General features: G+C 44.4%; 1 protein-coding gene across 1 annotated transcript in view; it reads right to left on the reverse strand.

The window, feature by feature from the left end:
• Positions 1 to 6,814: 6,814 nt before the first annotated feature.
• ADCY9 (adenylate cyclase 9) overlaps positions 6,815 to 16,188 on the reverse strand; it is a gene marked incomplete at its 5' end in the record, with an annotated part of 89,613 nt that continues 80,239 nt past the window's right edge. Inside the window, 2 exons of the mRNA XM_009881961.1 lie at positions 6,815 to 8,060; positions 14,261 to 14,302. Of these exons, the coding sequence (XP_009880263.1) occupies positions 6,872 to 8,060; positions 14,261 to 14,302 (1,231 nt within the window). The remainder of the gene's footprint in view (positions 8,061 to 14,260; positions 14,303 to 16,188) is intronic.

The following is a 16,188-nucleotide window of genomic DNA, read 5'->3' on the forward strand; positions in this document are numbered from 1 at the left end:
TAATATTTAGCGAATGCATTAAGTTAGAAACAAGCAGAGACATGAGTGACTATGCGAGAAAAGAAGGAAAAACTTGAGGAAGTCGCTTTTGTTTTGACTAATCCGAAGGAAGATTTGAGAATCGATGCTCAAATCGGGGACGTGCGGGTGGCGGCGCTGGCAGCGGTCACCTGCTGGGACGCTCGGCTCTGACTTCCACCGCGCATGGTTGCTCATCGCCGCATGACAAATTGGCTAAAGCAGCACCGGTTAGAGCTGAAACTTAAAATTTTACTAACTGTTCCCAGCCATGACCTTCTCTGCAGTTCTTCGGATTCAGTGAACACTGCAGCCTCTGGAGATTAAAATACGTGTTGTCGCAGGGAGTCGGAAAACAGGGAGAGAACAGAACAAACCACGTAAAGGCTACGACGCGAGAAGCCGAGGCAGCAGCCTCGGGGCTTTTCCAGGAGCATAAAACACACACGACTACTTCCTCGACAACGATTCCCGATTTGGAGACACGCGTGTGGAACAGCGGCTAGAAATGGTGTTAAGCGTATTGCACGTGGAGCGGCGCGCGTGAAAACGCCGGGCGCCTGCCTCCTGCTCCTCACCAGCCCCGGGCTGGGTGGCTTGGTGAGACGAGCAAATGGCTACCAGCTACAATAAGGGACCAGGGGAAAGAAAAAAAAGCTTTAGATATCTTCTACCGATCTATTTTTGCCAAAATAATCTTCTTTCTCAAAATCTAGTGTTGACTTGTAACAAATTTCGCTGCATGTTGTACAGCTGCTTACCCCTGCTGAAGACAAACAGTTTAGCTTATCTTAAAGACTCAAAAGAGGTTTTATACAGAAAACTTGCATTAGTTTTTTTCCTACCCGAGCTTTACCCAGTCTCCATAAAACACCTCAAAACTCTTCCCCACGGCACCACTCGAACTGAGCTGCCGTTAAGACACAATATATTTCCCCCCAATTTTATTTTCTACATGAATCTCATCAGAGCCCGACATTTGATTTCAAATGAACTCGAATAAGACAAAGACAATAAGCTCCTGGTGTCTGATTTTCACCGACAAAATCCTTCTAGTCACTCTCGACAGAGTTCAGAGGGTGGCGTAAAATCAGATTTTTTTTAAAATAAGCCCTTTTTAAGGCTCCCTGATCCCACAACAGCAAACACACGTTGCTCAGCCTGCTGGGAAGCCAGGGCTCTGCTTCGCACCCAACAACCCTTCCCCTCCAGCAGCCGGCAAAGACAGCACACCTGCAAAATAAAGAGCAGCCTTCAAACCAACCCGACGCCTCCTTTCACACTCACCTTCTCCTTTTCTCACTCATTTCAGACCTGGGAGCCCGTGTTATCCTTCACAGCACCTCCCGCACCGTGTGTGTTTGCCCGGCGAGCCAAAACCCCATCTCTACGCTGTCTCCTGCGCTGCTCCTGCTGTGTTTCTGCAGACCGTGGTCTTCCACCTCTCCGGCTTCCTTTACATTTTGGGGGTATTTTAGCAGAAAACGGCCCACACTTTCCCAGCTCGACTGAAAAACCTTCAAGACCATCAGAACACTCAAGCTAAATACTGGACAACTACAGCGTCTGCAGGAATTAGCATGTAATGGTTACGATTGCCAACATTTTACAGGACTTTGCAGAATGCTACCGCCACTGCCTGCAGAAAACATTCTCAGCAATAGCAAACAGTAACTCAGATTTTTCTCCTTAAATGTTTTCCCCCTAGAAATGCAAACAAGGACTGCTAAAGCCTGTGTAGAGAGCTGAAAAGGAAAAACCCCGGAACAAATGACTTTCCTGCCCAATGTGATGTTCCACACACAGCTCAGCCAAGAATCGGGATTACTCCGAGAGCCCACCGAGACGGAAGCACCGCGGCGCTGGGGCATCCCTGCACTTCTACCTCGATTTCTCTTTCCACACGAAAATCATTCTGTACTTACAGTCAAACCACCCCTGAGACATCTTCAGCAACCGGGAAAGTCACATCGATAAATAATTACTGCATCTTTAGCAGTTTTGTAACTAAAACAGGACTTGAAGGAACACTGCTCAGCGAATCCCAACACTGACAGTGAACACTGGATTTCATTTCTTACCCCCTTCTGCTTTTGCATGCTCGCTAAAACTCAGGGTAATAAAACTTTTTTTTTCTACTTCTGGTGTGATGAAAAATGTCTTTTTTTCCACAGAATTCTTAAATTTAAACTACTGGGATGTGCCTGCTGCTCTTCTCTATCTTCTGTCAAGCAGCGTAACACCACCACAAGGAGAAAGCCGCAGCTTCACAAACGGACCACGGCCTCAAAGCAAACGTACTCTCCCCTTTGTGTTCGGAAGCGGAGAGAGGCAAACAGCAGCGAGAGCAGTGTCTGAAGCCACGACCCGGCAGCAGTGGGGTTCAAACGCCGCTCTGCGGTGCGGGAGATGCAGTTTAGCAAAGGTGAGGAGCAGGGAGGCGAGAACCCCCCATGAGTCCCGGCCAGAGCGAGCAAACTAGAACCATAGCAGGGAAGAAGGGAGAAAACAGACGCAGTCTTTAAATTTGGAAAAAAACCAATCCCAAAACACCACCCTAAGCCACAGAGTTAAACAGCTGATCGCGTTATAACCAACCTCAGGCGCTCTTCAGCCTCCCGTGATGTTGCAAAATAAAGACATGAAGTTAATAACCGCTCCCTTGCAACTTTTTTTGTTGTTGTTGCTTTCAGAATGAAAGCTTTAAGAACAGGTTAGATTTAACAATTTTAAAAGGCGAGATACCTTAAAAGCTCGGCTCTTTAATCAAGAATAAGCTTGTCTGTAACTAAAAGCCTGTACGGGTACAGCGTTTGGTTTATAGCTCCTGTCATTTTTGTTCCGGGTGCCTCCTTTCTGTGTTTTAGCCCTGATGTAAGAGTATCCAAATACTTACTTTTTTGTAAAGCCCTTGGGGAGTCCATCCTCTCCCCTCCCCCCAATTTTGTGATCTTAAAAATCCTCCTGCGCTTTGCGTCAGGAGACAGCAGGAGCCACAGTCAGGCAGCGGCACCGTCCCACCCCGCTCGCAGCGCTCACGTTACCCTCCAGCAACGGGGAACAGCCCCAACTCCTGCAAAACAACAGGCAAATCTGTTCTTCTCTTGAAATCATAAACGCCAGAAGTAAATCAATGGGAACGTCATTTCCTTGGTTTTGAATGAGAAATCTGTCGCACAGAAGTAGCTGGGAGAAAAATAAGCGTTTTTGTGTGTTAGCAGCAGATTAAGACGACACTGCAGAAAATATTCAGCATATTCCTCATTACTCAATGCTCCAGAGCGGCTCCCGCGAGTGAGCCCGTGGCAGAAGGCAACGTGGGGCTGGCAAACATTCAGCAATCTTTTCCCTCCCCTCCTCTGGATAATTTTTAAATTATCACCATTAAAACACCCTAAAAATAGACAGCGCAGCAACACTCCGACTATTCTTGCAGAATACTCTTCCAGGTACCCGGCCAACTCCTCCACTTCTATGCCGTGGTCGAATCGTGCTGGCACTAACAGAACAAGCCCAAAAGGTATTTTAATGAAATGAACTTTGATCAAAGCCTCCTGCAAGCGCACACGTGTCACGGTCGCAGAGAGGAACGCACAACGCCATTAAAAACACCTCCAGAGTAATTTTTGCGAGTACGGGGACATCTTTTCAAAGGCGCGAAGGGAAGGTGTAAAGGTTCAGCTCCCGCTGTTTGACAATCAAAACCAGGCCCCTCCTTGCTCCTCGCGCCTGGGAAAACCTCGCTATCCCCACTGTGCGTCGAGTTCAGCCTCTGGATTGCGTTACTACGCTGCATTAAAGAGGAGATGTGAAACCTCCGAGAGAAGACCTGCAGTCGCAGCCGCCCAACGCTCGGCCGCTGCCCCGGTGGCAATAAGCAAACAGGGTTACCACTAGTTACTCAATTTTTCATGACTGTTTTCCCAGCTTCAGTGTTAAGGCAGAGTAACATCGCCAGCGGTTCCCAGAGCAGACGACAGCCCTTGATTTCAGAGTCCATTAATACTTCTGTCCTCAGCCATTTTATTTGCTTTGTGCCAACAAAAAAACAGAGGCCCTGGTATTTTTTTTTTTCTTTTCTTTTTGGTATTCCAGTGTTACCAGAAAACCAACAATACTCCCGCAGCACCATACCACGACAGCACGGGAGCGTTATTTACTTTATAGGCTGGAGGATGAGACTTTGGGATTCTGCAGTGCATTACTTGAAGAGAGAGGAGGAAGGTGCTCTGGGTGCGGGGCCCAACTCCGGCACCTCCTCCTTTCAGGTTTCATCCTGGGGTGCAAACCTCTCACCGCACGCAGGGCCGTTGCTGGTGGAGGTTTAGTTATTGTGCAGTGTCTCACGCGAGAGAGAGAGAGAGAGAGGGAGAGAGAAGCCGGCGCATCTCGACTGACCTCTGCCACTGCGAACAGCGGATGAACGAGAGAGAAATGCTGGGTGGAGTCGTCTATAAAACTGGGAGAAAGAAGTGAAAGGGAGAAAGGTTTGAACGACTTCGAGAGACTAACGTAACACTAGAAGGCATGTAAACAATTCTGGACCACGTTACCTCCTCTACGGTAAGAAAAGGAATACTGACACACACTTAACTGAAACGAGAACCCTAAAAATGGTTTCAAGAATACATTCTTCGGATGCAAGAGGTATTTGCAGAGTTATACTACCTGAAAGTCGGGAAGTGCAACCCATCACGGGGAGGGGGGCAGAAGGGGATGAGTTTTAATGTAGGGAGAAGGAAGGCTGCTGTAAAACTGTGCACGGATACAAACTTCTGTGTTGTCGCTCGTCAGGAGTAGCCCCCAAACGGGCTGCAGCATCTGTGGCAGAAGGGGACGGGGATGAGTATCCCCCATTGTTTTTTTGTGTGCTGGCAGATTGAGCAAGTAAGGTTAATCTTAAATAGCTTTCGTATCAAACGCAATTTAGACGCACATAAACAGCATTCTTTTGTGAGAACAGCGCGCAGAGTCTTGTTCAACTGAGACCCAGAAATCTCACTGATTTCCATTTGACAAAGGCTTCAGGGGCTCCGTGCTGACCGTGGAGTGTAGATGGACCTCAAATAGGGACTTCACGACGAACGTATTTATTACTCAAACGCCAAAAATCACACGGGGAATAAAAAGAAGTATCAATATATTCTGACCTCAGTTCAGACGGAAAGAAAGAGTTGAACCCCACACCAATACGCAGGCAGCACAGCACTGCATTTCACCAGCTCTTCCCTAACGAGCTTATTTCGGGCATGAAATTTTATTTGGTCATTCCATTTTATTTGGTGTCGCAGGGAGTTGGTTGAACTGGAGTAGCTGAATAATTACTATTACCCAAAGCAGGGCATCAGATGTAAGCGAATGGTGATGGAAGCATGCGGAGGGCAAACTGGTATAGTCTAAGGCCCCCACCCTGCAGTTCCCTCTGCTCCCGCGGGTCTCTGGTCCCAGCGACCTGCCCAGAGGCACCTGCAGGATTGGGAAATTATTGTGCTTCTCAGCTCACTAGAAAGGACGTTTTCCCCTATTCCTGCTTTCAGTGGCACACAGGGAGCACGCTGTTCTATTCCCTTCCACGAAAGCACAGCGTAGGGGACGGGGGGGAATCCTGAAAAACATTGTGCAGCACCATTGATTCGATCCAGAGGGAAGCTGGGGTGCTCAACTGCGTTTGGTGGCTTCGGAAGTCTCCCCAGCTTGGAAACAAATATTGCCTAGGTAACATCCTCACAGTGGTTGGTAGTTCAAAGAGGCTGAAACACCATCTTAGTACTCATATTAAAGCAATTAACAAGCCATCTCTCCTGATCCCTTCCGCACACGCACACAAAAAATCCCCAAACAAAATAAAACCAGGAACAAAATAAATAAATAAATAAAGGCATTCCCAAAAACATTTATTTCGCTTTTCTCTCTCTCTTTCTCTCAAATCAGACCAGCTTAGAGATACCAACTTCACCTACCTTCGCAAATTCAGCTAGGGTACGGAGGAACACGAAACTGCTTTAGACTCGCAAGACCTGAATTGTAACACTCTCACGGTCACTCATCTGCTTCTGGAAACCCGTCCCGAGAGCTGGTGAAGTCCGAACCCTTATTCCATTCCCACAGATCAGTAACTCATTGGCTATGTGGAAAAGAAGTGTATCCAAAGCACACAATGGCACGTTAAGGTTGAAGAAAGCATCGGCAAAGGAGAATAAAACTACAGCAGTTGTTCAGCCTACTCTAACTAAACGCTGAGCCACTGCAGAACTCCTCCTCCAGCCCAACACGGAGTCAAACGGTGTCACCCCCTCGCCAGGACATTCTTTTGTGGTACGTTACTGGCACTTTATGTCAGTCTCATATGGTAGATACATGCACATTTGTCTGTGTGTTTACATACAAAAGGTCTGTTAACAGTAAAACATTGTTCAGAGAGATATAAAAAACCCAAGGAGTTGCATTAGCCAAAAAAAGTGTTTTGTGAGAAACAACAATAAAAATGATATAACCACAGCTTTTCTTTTCTTTAAAATTAGATAAATACCCAAAGCTATGATTTCACTTGGGGCCTCTGTACCTTGACAGGGAGTCCAATGGAGTATATCTGAAGGCACTTAATATCCTCTACTCAGCTGTAAGATGGTTGCACAGGGAGCTGGGGAGCTCGGGATGTGATTTGGGGCATGGAGGAGAGAGATGGATGAAAACGAGCCCTGAAGAGCTGTGATCCACACAGCCTCAGGCGCCGAAATGAAAACAAACGTACAACCCAGGTGTTGAGAAGGTCTCTCTTGAAAAAGAAAACTGCCCATTGCAAACGTCTTTGTGTTTCTATTGACAGAGCACTTCATGCAACTCCGACAGTGCATCATACACTCTTAGAGATATTTAGCTTTGTCAGTTCATTGACCTCCTCAGTTCCCGCTTCCTCACAGTCAGTCTTCTCTGCGGCTTTGCCAAACCTGCACCTCTCCTCTGCTCTCACCGCATCTTTCTGGAGCTTCTTGGCGGAAGGAAGGATGTCCTTGGTTTCCGAGTTATCTGTGCCATGGGCTATCTTATCAGAATTCTGTACAGAAGGCACCAGGTTGGCAATCTCGTCCGTCGGAGATCGCCCAATGCTGCCATCCACTTGAACCCGAATGTCTGGAGATATAGACAACTGGTGATGTGGCACGATCCCATTGTCCATGCATTTTGGGTAAAGGTAGGTCTTCATCTGACCTTTCCCCTTCACATTGACTGTCCCCCTATAGTCAAAGTCATACCCCATCTTGTTTAGGATGCGGTAGCTCTCCTCACTCACCTGTATCCGACACTCGACGCCAGTGGTGTCCATTCTGCTAGCAATGTTCACAGTGTCACCCCAAATGTCATACAACAACTTGGTGGTGCCGATGACCCCAGCAGTGAGGGGGCCGTGGTTAAAGCCAATCCTAAGTTTAAAATTAAACCACAGCATGTTGTTGTTGAAGTCATCCACCACTCGCATCATTTCTTTGGCAAATTCAAAAAGGGTCTGCAAATGCCCGTGGGGATGGTTGTTGTCCTGACACTGCGAGGTGTTCAGGCCCGAAGCGGCCATGTAGGTTGCCCCGATCGTTTTGATTTTCTCGATGCTGCTGTAATGCGGTTTGCTTAGCAGCTCATCAAAATCCCCAATCAATTCGTTCAGGACTCTGTAGCACTCTTTGCCCCCTTCGTAGTTCTCTTCGTAGAACTCGCTGAAGTTCACAATGCTGGCAAAGATTACCCCGCCGCTGTCGTGGTTTTTGGAATAGCTCTGGGAAACCTTCAGCTGCTCGGCCACGTGGTACGGAATAATATTCCTCAGCAACCAGTCGGCTTGATCCCTCATGCTCTGAATTTTGGTGCGATGAAGATCAGCCTCCACATCTCCATGGTAGTGGAGGCGGTAACTGACCTCAAACTCTCGATTCAGAAACCAGACCAGGAGGAGCAGAAGGAAGGAAACCAAAATCACTTCCTGACCGATGAGGTCTGCTGGCCTCTGCGTGTCATATGGCACCGAACTGTTGCACGGACTTTTTCTGGAGCTGGAAGCAGAAGAGAGGGAAGAACACAAAAGGTGTGTTTAAAAACACAGAGTTAGGGCGCTGCCAGTTCTGCTCTGTGGTTCGAAATCCTTTTCTAGAAAAAAGCGTGGGAAGTGTACGTTACATACTAAATTATAAAATAGGCTTCGATAACTCTATCTGCTGTTAAGCACGCTAAAGAATTACTTTCATTCTTAAACTCACCGAGCGCTTCCTTAAAGGAATATCAACAGGTTCATCAACACAGAAATTGCCCAGCCTTTACGGTAGTCCTATTTTAAGGACTTCACCAAGGAAACAGTTATCGTTATATCTAAATATATAACTAGAAGCACTACATGTAAATATGTATATGAAAACGCTTCGTAACGTCTGCGTGTGAGTTTAGATACACACGTGCACATGTATATCTGTATAGGAGGTGGAAGTTTTGTGGAATTTATCTTTTTTTGTATTACCTCCAATATTCAGCAACATCTGCATTGTATACTCCTAGTGCTGTTCCCTTGTCTCCTCACCAGAGACCAATAACCTTTGCACTGCGCCTTTAACGTTAACACATGAAGGTTTTGGAAGAAGGTAACCCTGTATGAGACACTTCATGGAGAACCGCATGTCTCCTGCGTGAAAGCAGAGAATATGGAGCTCTGGGTTGACATCTTTTGTACATTATAACGACTGAAGCTTTTCACGGCGGAGACAGAAAGTTTCTCAAAGTGCCAAGATGAAAAAAAAATGAAAACGTCATGTCTCTCATAGATTGAGGGTAATATTTCAAATCCTTTTGACAATCCGTCGACTGCCTGTGCAGATTATGAAGCCCTGATGGAGGATGCTTCCAGTGCCAAACCGCCCTTAACAAGGAGACATCTGCAGTCTACAATCTCATCTTTCTGGAGAGATGCAAAGACACCAGTTTAATCTGAGAAGACACCACCTATGCAATCCTGGAAACGAAGTCTAAACCCAGACAGATTGGCATGCAGAGATTTCTGAAGTCATTTGACTGCAATTTTTTTTCTATAAAATTATGCCAAAGCTTAAGATTTGATACAAGCAGACACATGCTGAAGTTTTCCAAGTTAAGAGGTGGTTTGATAAGGGAAAGCATCACATCAACCCTTCTCCTTGGAAAACAGAAAGGCAATCCGTACCTCAGTGTCTGTCTGTATTTCTCTTATGAAGGTATGTTAGCAAAAGAGATTAAAACAAAGCGCAACTCTGGCAACAGCTCAAGAAGAGAAGATTAAATTTGTTTCTGTATTTCTAAGTTCAATTTGTTTCTTTATGTCCACGGGGGACACGCTTCCTACTTCTGAAATCGAAGCAGACATTTTAGCAATTGAGCTATATTAGGGACTCAGTTTCCTTTTCTGAATGTCCATCCTCAAGTATTTGATTGACAGAAAAGCCTGATGAAGCAAAAACATAGCAGTTGTGAAACAGATGAATATGCACAACCTCTGAAAACATTTGTATGCGCTTTGGTCTTTGTTTGTATCTAATTATTAGCTTTTATCAGACTAAGCCTATGGGAGAAAAAGTTTCCCATAGGTAAAATGTTTACAATAGAGAGCTTACAGGTTGAATTTTAGATTAAAGCTAAGACTGCATATTATGTTGGGAGTCACCCCTTTTGCTTTCAACCGTAAATATACTTCTCCCAGGAGAAGTGAAGGTATACTCTTTTTATTGGTTTGATATTAAAAAAACCACAAGGGAAGAATGAAAGGAGGAGATTAGTCCCAACTCACAGAATAAGTCCCTACAATCTGGTTCCCATAATGGCTGCTGCGTTGCTGTACTACGACTCTCTCCTTTCTCCCTTACAACTGCTTTTCTCAACAGAACCTCTGTTACGAACCTCGTCGCTTTCTCCCCAGAAAGACCAGTCCGAGACTAAGACAAAGGCGAAGTTATTAACGACTAGAATAGTGGCAATTCCTGAAATACAATCCTTGCTACCTATTTTGCAGGTGGCAGAATATCCTCCCAGTTTAACGGGCTTATAAAACAAAACTAGGGGAGGGTGAGTAAGATAAGAGATGTCAGAGAATAAACAAGGCTGGAGAAGGTGAGGAATGAATCTCGGTTAAGGAGCACGATTCAGGTTCTTTTCAGAACAGTTCATTATTTTCCGTTACCTTGTGGGAAGAGATCTGCTAGCGGATCTGAGCAATGACATGTTACTCCTTTGAGAGTACGAATTTGATCCAGATAATCTGCTCTAACATCAAACATCCCTGCCACAGGGATTGATTTAAGTCATTAAAGGCTTTTTATTTACAGTTTATTGTACAAAATACTCCTCAAAGTACTTTAATTCCTCTTAAACGAATTAGGCCAGCACCACAAATTTGACGTTACGAAAAGTGGCTCGTGTTGAACACAAAATCCGCCTTTTAAGAAAAACCTGCTGCCTCCCATTCACCGCTCCTGAAGTACTGGCATCTGCGAGCTCTCAATCATCTCCTCGAGCGCTGGCCTGACCTTGTTTCCCACGTGGGCGTACAACCTTAGAGATCTGCGTGCGAAATGAGTGACTCACTTGTAAGCTGACCTGATTTCATTAATAAGGTAATGGGTTAGTGTCTCAAAAAGGAAGGTGCAGTATCTTTTCCAGAGCAGGCATTTTTGATCACGATGCGACTGCTACAAGCATTAGTACAAAAAGCCACGATGCCAGCCTGAAGGAGGGAGCAATTCCGTCTCACTCATTTGGAAATCAGATTTCTGGACGCTGCAGTGACCAGGTTACGGGACCTACAGGACTATAAATCATCTTACACAGTCAGTTAGCACAGACGACCCGAAGCTGCCCTTTGGAATGAAAAGAAAAAAGCCCCCCACACCTATGACAGAAAGGATGACACATCCCCCCCGGTCTTTTTAAGCTCTACTTTTTATGAGGTGCTGCAGCAGAAAACTAATTTTAAAAATCATTCAAATTCAGATCTTAAGCCGACAATGTTCCTTTAACTCACACTGGTGAAGTGCTTCCTGGCACAGACGCCCGACTATTAACTTGGCATCTTCATCCAGGCTGTGTGTTGAATATGGAACAAGCGAGAGCTCCGGAGATAGAATCTCCTTTGGCTTGATCACAAATCATAAAGATAATGGCTTTCTACTTATAAAGATTTTTGGAAAGCCATTTTGCTTCTGAGCCAGTAACCTATGTTTGGATTTGGATATCTTGCTATATTTAAAGAGGATGCATGCCTGCTAAATCTTAAAAAAGAATGCAATGGCGGAACAGTGCGGAAAGGGGAAATCAAACAGCTGCTTTCGATGAAGAACATGTAGTGGACGCATATAAAAAAACCCCCGACCATCAAGTGATTTTAGTCTTCCACCTCAAGTAGCCGATCACTGTTCCTCCTTGAAGAGTCACAGACTGAAAAATGGTACACCCTGCCTGCTCTGAGATAAGAACTGAATGAAAACGAGAATTATTTCCTGCTTAGAAGACAAAGTTTATGGTCGTATCTCTTTTGGGCTGAAGAACTGGTCTGTCTGGAAAACAAGGCAAATTCCATATTTTGATTAGTCCTTATTTTGATTTATCGAGCATAGCGTGGACAGTCCAGAGATGAACTTCGTGCTAAGACTTCATTACCATTACTAGTATCTCTCTTCCCACGCAACATTAATAATTATCTCAATTTCTGATCAAGAAAAGAGAATAACCTCATTAAAGACATGCAAAACAAATAAGTTTGCCCCTCTCAGAACACAGGAAAAGCTTTTTGTCCTGTCTGGGGTGAGCAAGGAACCTTTTTCATTTATTTATTTCAGTGTGAAAGGAACAGCAAAAAAGTTTGTTAGGATAAGGGAGTTTCAGCTCTTTAGTAGTTCATGAGCAGGAGAAAGGAAAATTTCTGTTTGCACAGAACTCCAGAACTGTGACATTCAATAACGTACATTAAAAGAGAAGCCGAATTCTGTTGCAAATGAACGGTAGAAAGAGATTAGGATTAACTCTCTTTTCGCTTCCAACACGTAGAAGCATTGTGTCATTTTATAAGTTCAGGCAGCTTCAAATCAGCGCAGTCCGGACTGTTAACAGAGATCGCGCTGGACCGACCCTGTTCCTGCATGAAAACAGAGACTGAGACCGACTAACCCGACAGAGCGGCTGCCGACAGGCAGGAAGGGCAGCGCCACGTAGTATTAACGCACGCACCACATACAGGAGTTTTTTTCCCCCCAACCGAAGGAATGACAGTTGGAGTGCAAATCTAGTAAGTCTCATAAAAAACCAAAAAGTTTAAAATGAAGTTTAGAACTGCTTAATGAGCCAGGTATTTTGGTCACTGCCTTATTTGGTATTTAAATCATGAGGCAGGATTTCACAGAATTCACAGAATGGTTAGGGTTGGAAGGGACCTCTGGAGATCATCTAGTCCAACCCCCCTGCCAGAGCAGGGTCACCTACAGCACGTTACACAGGACAGCGTCCAGGCGGGTTTTGAATGTCACCAGAGTGGGAGACTCCACCACCTCTCTGGGCCGCCTGTTCCAGATTTGCAGAGCAGGTCCAGAGCGCTCCATGCCTGTTTGCCATAACACCTCCTACCCGGTTTGGTTTCTTACCCACTTTTACCTTTATTTGTCCCGAGTTAGAAGTGATATGATATATATTTATGGAAGAAAAATATTTGCACGCAAACAATGCTTGACAGCTAATTTTTTGACAGACCTCTAATAAATGACGATGTAGAAATAGTCACTGAACAGAAGATCGGGTTGTCAATTATTTAAGGCAGAATGAATTATTTATTAGTGATTAGCAGCTGGCCGGAGCCTGCTAAGCTATTGTCAGCGCTGGGCAAGATGTTTGTAATTCGGAGCAACACAAAAGGCTCAGTGATTTCACAAACTCATACTAAACCACTAAGGATCCAAACACAGGCTAATCCTAAGACACTACTTCCAGTGATCACCATGCTTTAATTAATTTCGTACACTGCCTTTTCAGCAAATTCCCTTCAGTGTTTTAGTTTACAAAAAAACCAAATCACCTCTGCTCTTTTGGCTTTAACTTTCCATTCAGGATTTAGCGAGCTGGAATTCTGTTATGAAAATGAAGTTATCTTTCATGAATCAAAGCCATACAAAAAGGAAAACTCACGTTAAAAAAAATAATAATAGAACCCCCCAACCAAACCAATAAACACCCCCAAGGCTGTACTAAGCGTTAACTTCTTTGTGAATAAATGACTAACATGAAAGCACACTTACCCGGTCTCTACTTAAAAACCACACATTTTCTGAACTACCATAGCATTCACGTAGATGACATTTTTTAAAAAGTAATTTTGTTTTGATACATACTCCCAGTAAAGCAAAGTTTGTTGAGATGAATTACTGAGTCACGTATTCACAGGGTCATTAGTTCAATCACGTACAACATCGCCCCAGTATTGCCCCCAAATTTGCAACTAGGAAACACATACTTTTCTAATACCGAAGACCAATAAAAAACCCTTTAAAATTTGCAAAACTTGCAATAAAACCATGAGAAACTCAACACTGAAATAATCAGAGTGAATCTTTCTCACGTTTATTTATAAGGGGCTATTAATAACCCAGGATAAGAGTTTTGTTTGTTCGTTTAAGAGTCTGAGGGCTAAAATTTCATTTGCTCTCAGTGACACGACTTGCTATTCTGCCCGAGCGAGCTCAGGGCGGCAGGCAGCGCCCAAGCTGCCATCGCCAGCGCGTCTCCGTCCCGGTGAAGGCAGCTGGATTCACAGCCAGTTTTTTCAGCTGCGGCTCCTCTGCCACGGGGAATTCTCACCTGGGCAGCTGTGGGCAGCATCCAACTCGGCGCACTTCTGAACGGTGCGAATCGAGCAAGGAAATCAAATAAATAGCTCGTGATGTACAGATAATGCTTAAAAACCTGCTACTACTAGAAAACCAGATGCTGTTTTATATAGCTCCTCCATAGTTCTGTTTCCTAGAAATCAAATTTAAAAAGAAAACAGCATTACACAACTCAGTGACTGCAGCATCAGCTCTCTGATGATTTTTGGTCATAGCCAAGTCCTCTGTAAAGGAAATTACGTACACAAGAAGCTTAAACACAATTTGTCGAATTCCCAAGTGTACTACAGTGGATGCAAAGTTTTGCTACATATAATTGACTGAAAATGTTTCTATCCCTAAAGATGGTAATTTTATATAAAGCTTACCTAAAGTTCTGTGCCAAATCTAGATGAAGAGTTTCCACAGAGCTGAAATAAAAAAAACCCCACATTGATTTCAGCAGAAATGTTAAAGCAATAAACAAAGCATCCTGCCAGAATTGCAGTTAGCATTTTAAACTTTTCTATTATGTAGACTGGAGGACCAATAATTGCATTGCACGCTTGATCAGCTTCAGACAAACTTTGTTTGAACGTGACTTATCTGCACATTTTGCTTGGAAGAAACAACCAGGCAGACAGAGATGCAAACACCTCGAAAAGGTAACTGATGATAACGTAGTCAAGATGATGCCTGGGACGTGTAATTGTTACACAATCCAATCTTACCTTGGAAATATGGAAAAGCAATTTCAGAACTCTAAAACCCAGTTATGCCTTTATCTTATCTGACCACGAAATACAAAGATTTTAAAAAAAAAACCCACCTAAAAATAAAAACCAAACACCAACCTCCCCCCAAAACCACAAAACCCCACCCACACAAATATAGAGCCTGTTTTTGAAAATGTCATTACAGAAAAGAAGTAGTTCAAGCAATTTTTGTGTTTACTTGCATTCCAATTTCTCTACTGCAACCAAGTATCACAACTCTCAGGATTAGTTACTTTTGGGAAAAGTTGTAAAGAAATCTGCAGAATGGATTTGCCTGTGATGCACACAAAGCTGCAATTACCGCCGTGACAAAAAAATATTATCCAGACTAATGATGAGGGGAATAAAAAAAGTTATTATTAACAAACAAAAGTTACGGGTCTCACTAATTCAACCTGTATTATTTTTTTGCTCATGATCAACTCTATAAATCCCTTTTTCAAACCCGCAGTTGAACAGCTCAATTACTTTCAATATTTATTTGTAAAAGATGAAATAACAACATCTTCCGTGGTTTCTGTACTTTGCCCATTAATGGTCACCACTATTCAAACCACAGGCAAAACCATGTTATCGTCAGCAAAATTTCTTAAGGTATTATTTCTTTAACATTCACACCACCCCTTTTGCCCAGCAAAAGCAGACGCTATGAACTGATCCGATAGCAAGGTCTCCACCTCCTGGCTTGGGAACGGCCTTTCCCAGTCCCTTAATAAAGTTGAAATGCAGGGAAAAACCCAGGTTTCGTGTCTGTCTTTCTGCATAAAGTCTTAATACAGAGCTCATGCACAAGCTGAGTTAGCAATCAGACATGTAATTTGTTCTAAAATGTCTGAATCGGGAATTAGGAGTTACGATTATGGCACCAAACCTGATTTTCTTCTGCGACAAAGTGCCTTTGACACGGATGCAGAGCGGTCTGTTCAATCACTCAGGGGAATGCAGATCACCAAGATACCTTCTTCATGCTCTGCCTTCACTGCCTGCCTTTCTATGAAGACTTTAGGTACTACAAATACATTGCGTTACCCTATTTTCAAAGGCTCTGCCGTGATCCAGCACCCAGTTATGCCACGCTAGCTCCCTGCGGCCACGCTGGCACGCGTGCAGCTGAACGAGCTGCAAGAACCTCTGCTTGGGGGAATTAGGGAAGGGTAGCCGGGGAGGCAAAAAACGGCATCAAGGGTTCGCTCTTCACTAATTTCCCTGAAAGACCAAACCTGGGGCTAACTTCTCAGCGAAGGTGGTGGTCGGACAGGGAGTGGCAGCAGCAGAAGGGAAACAGCCAAGGGGTGGAAAGCCACCTGTCTTACTGGGCGAGGGTGACGCAGCGTGCTGGGGGAGAGATGATGGATTGAGCTGGACAACTAAAACCAAAGGGACAAACCAAAGACGAGAAAGGGGAGGCATCCAGAAACGAAACACTCCATCCCTCCGCGGAAGCTAGAAAGAACTGTCCTGCACTCCTTGCCCGAGTGCTCTGCAGAGGGACAAGAAAGGTATTTTTCTGTAGTCTAATATGACTTAGAAACCATTTAATC

Source organism: Charadrius vociferus, unplaced genomic scaffold, assembly GCF_000708025.1.
Source record: "Charadrius vociferus isolate BGI_N301 unplaced genomic scaffold, ASM70802v2 scaffold593, whole genome shotgun sequence".
Taxonomy (NCBI): domain Eukaryota; kingdom Metazoa; phylum Chordata; class Aves; order Charadriiformes; family Charadriidae; genus Charadrius; species Charadrius vociferus.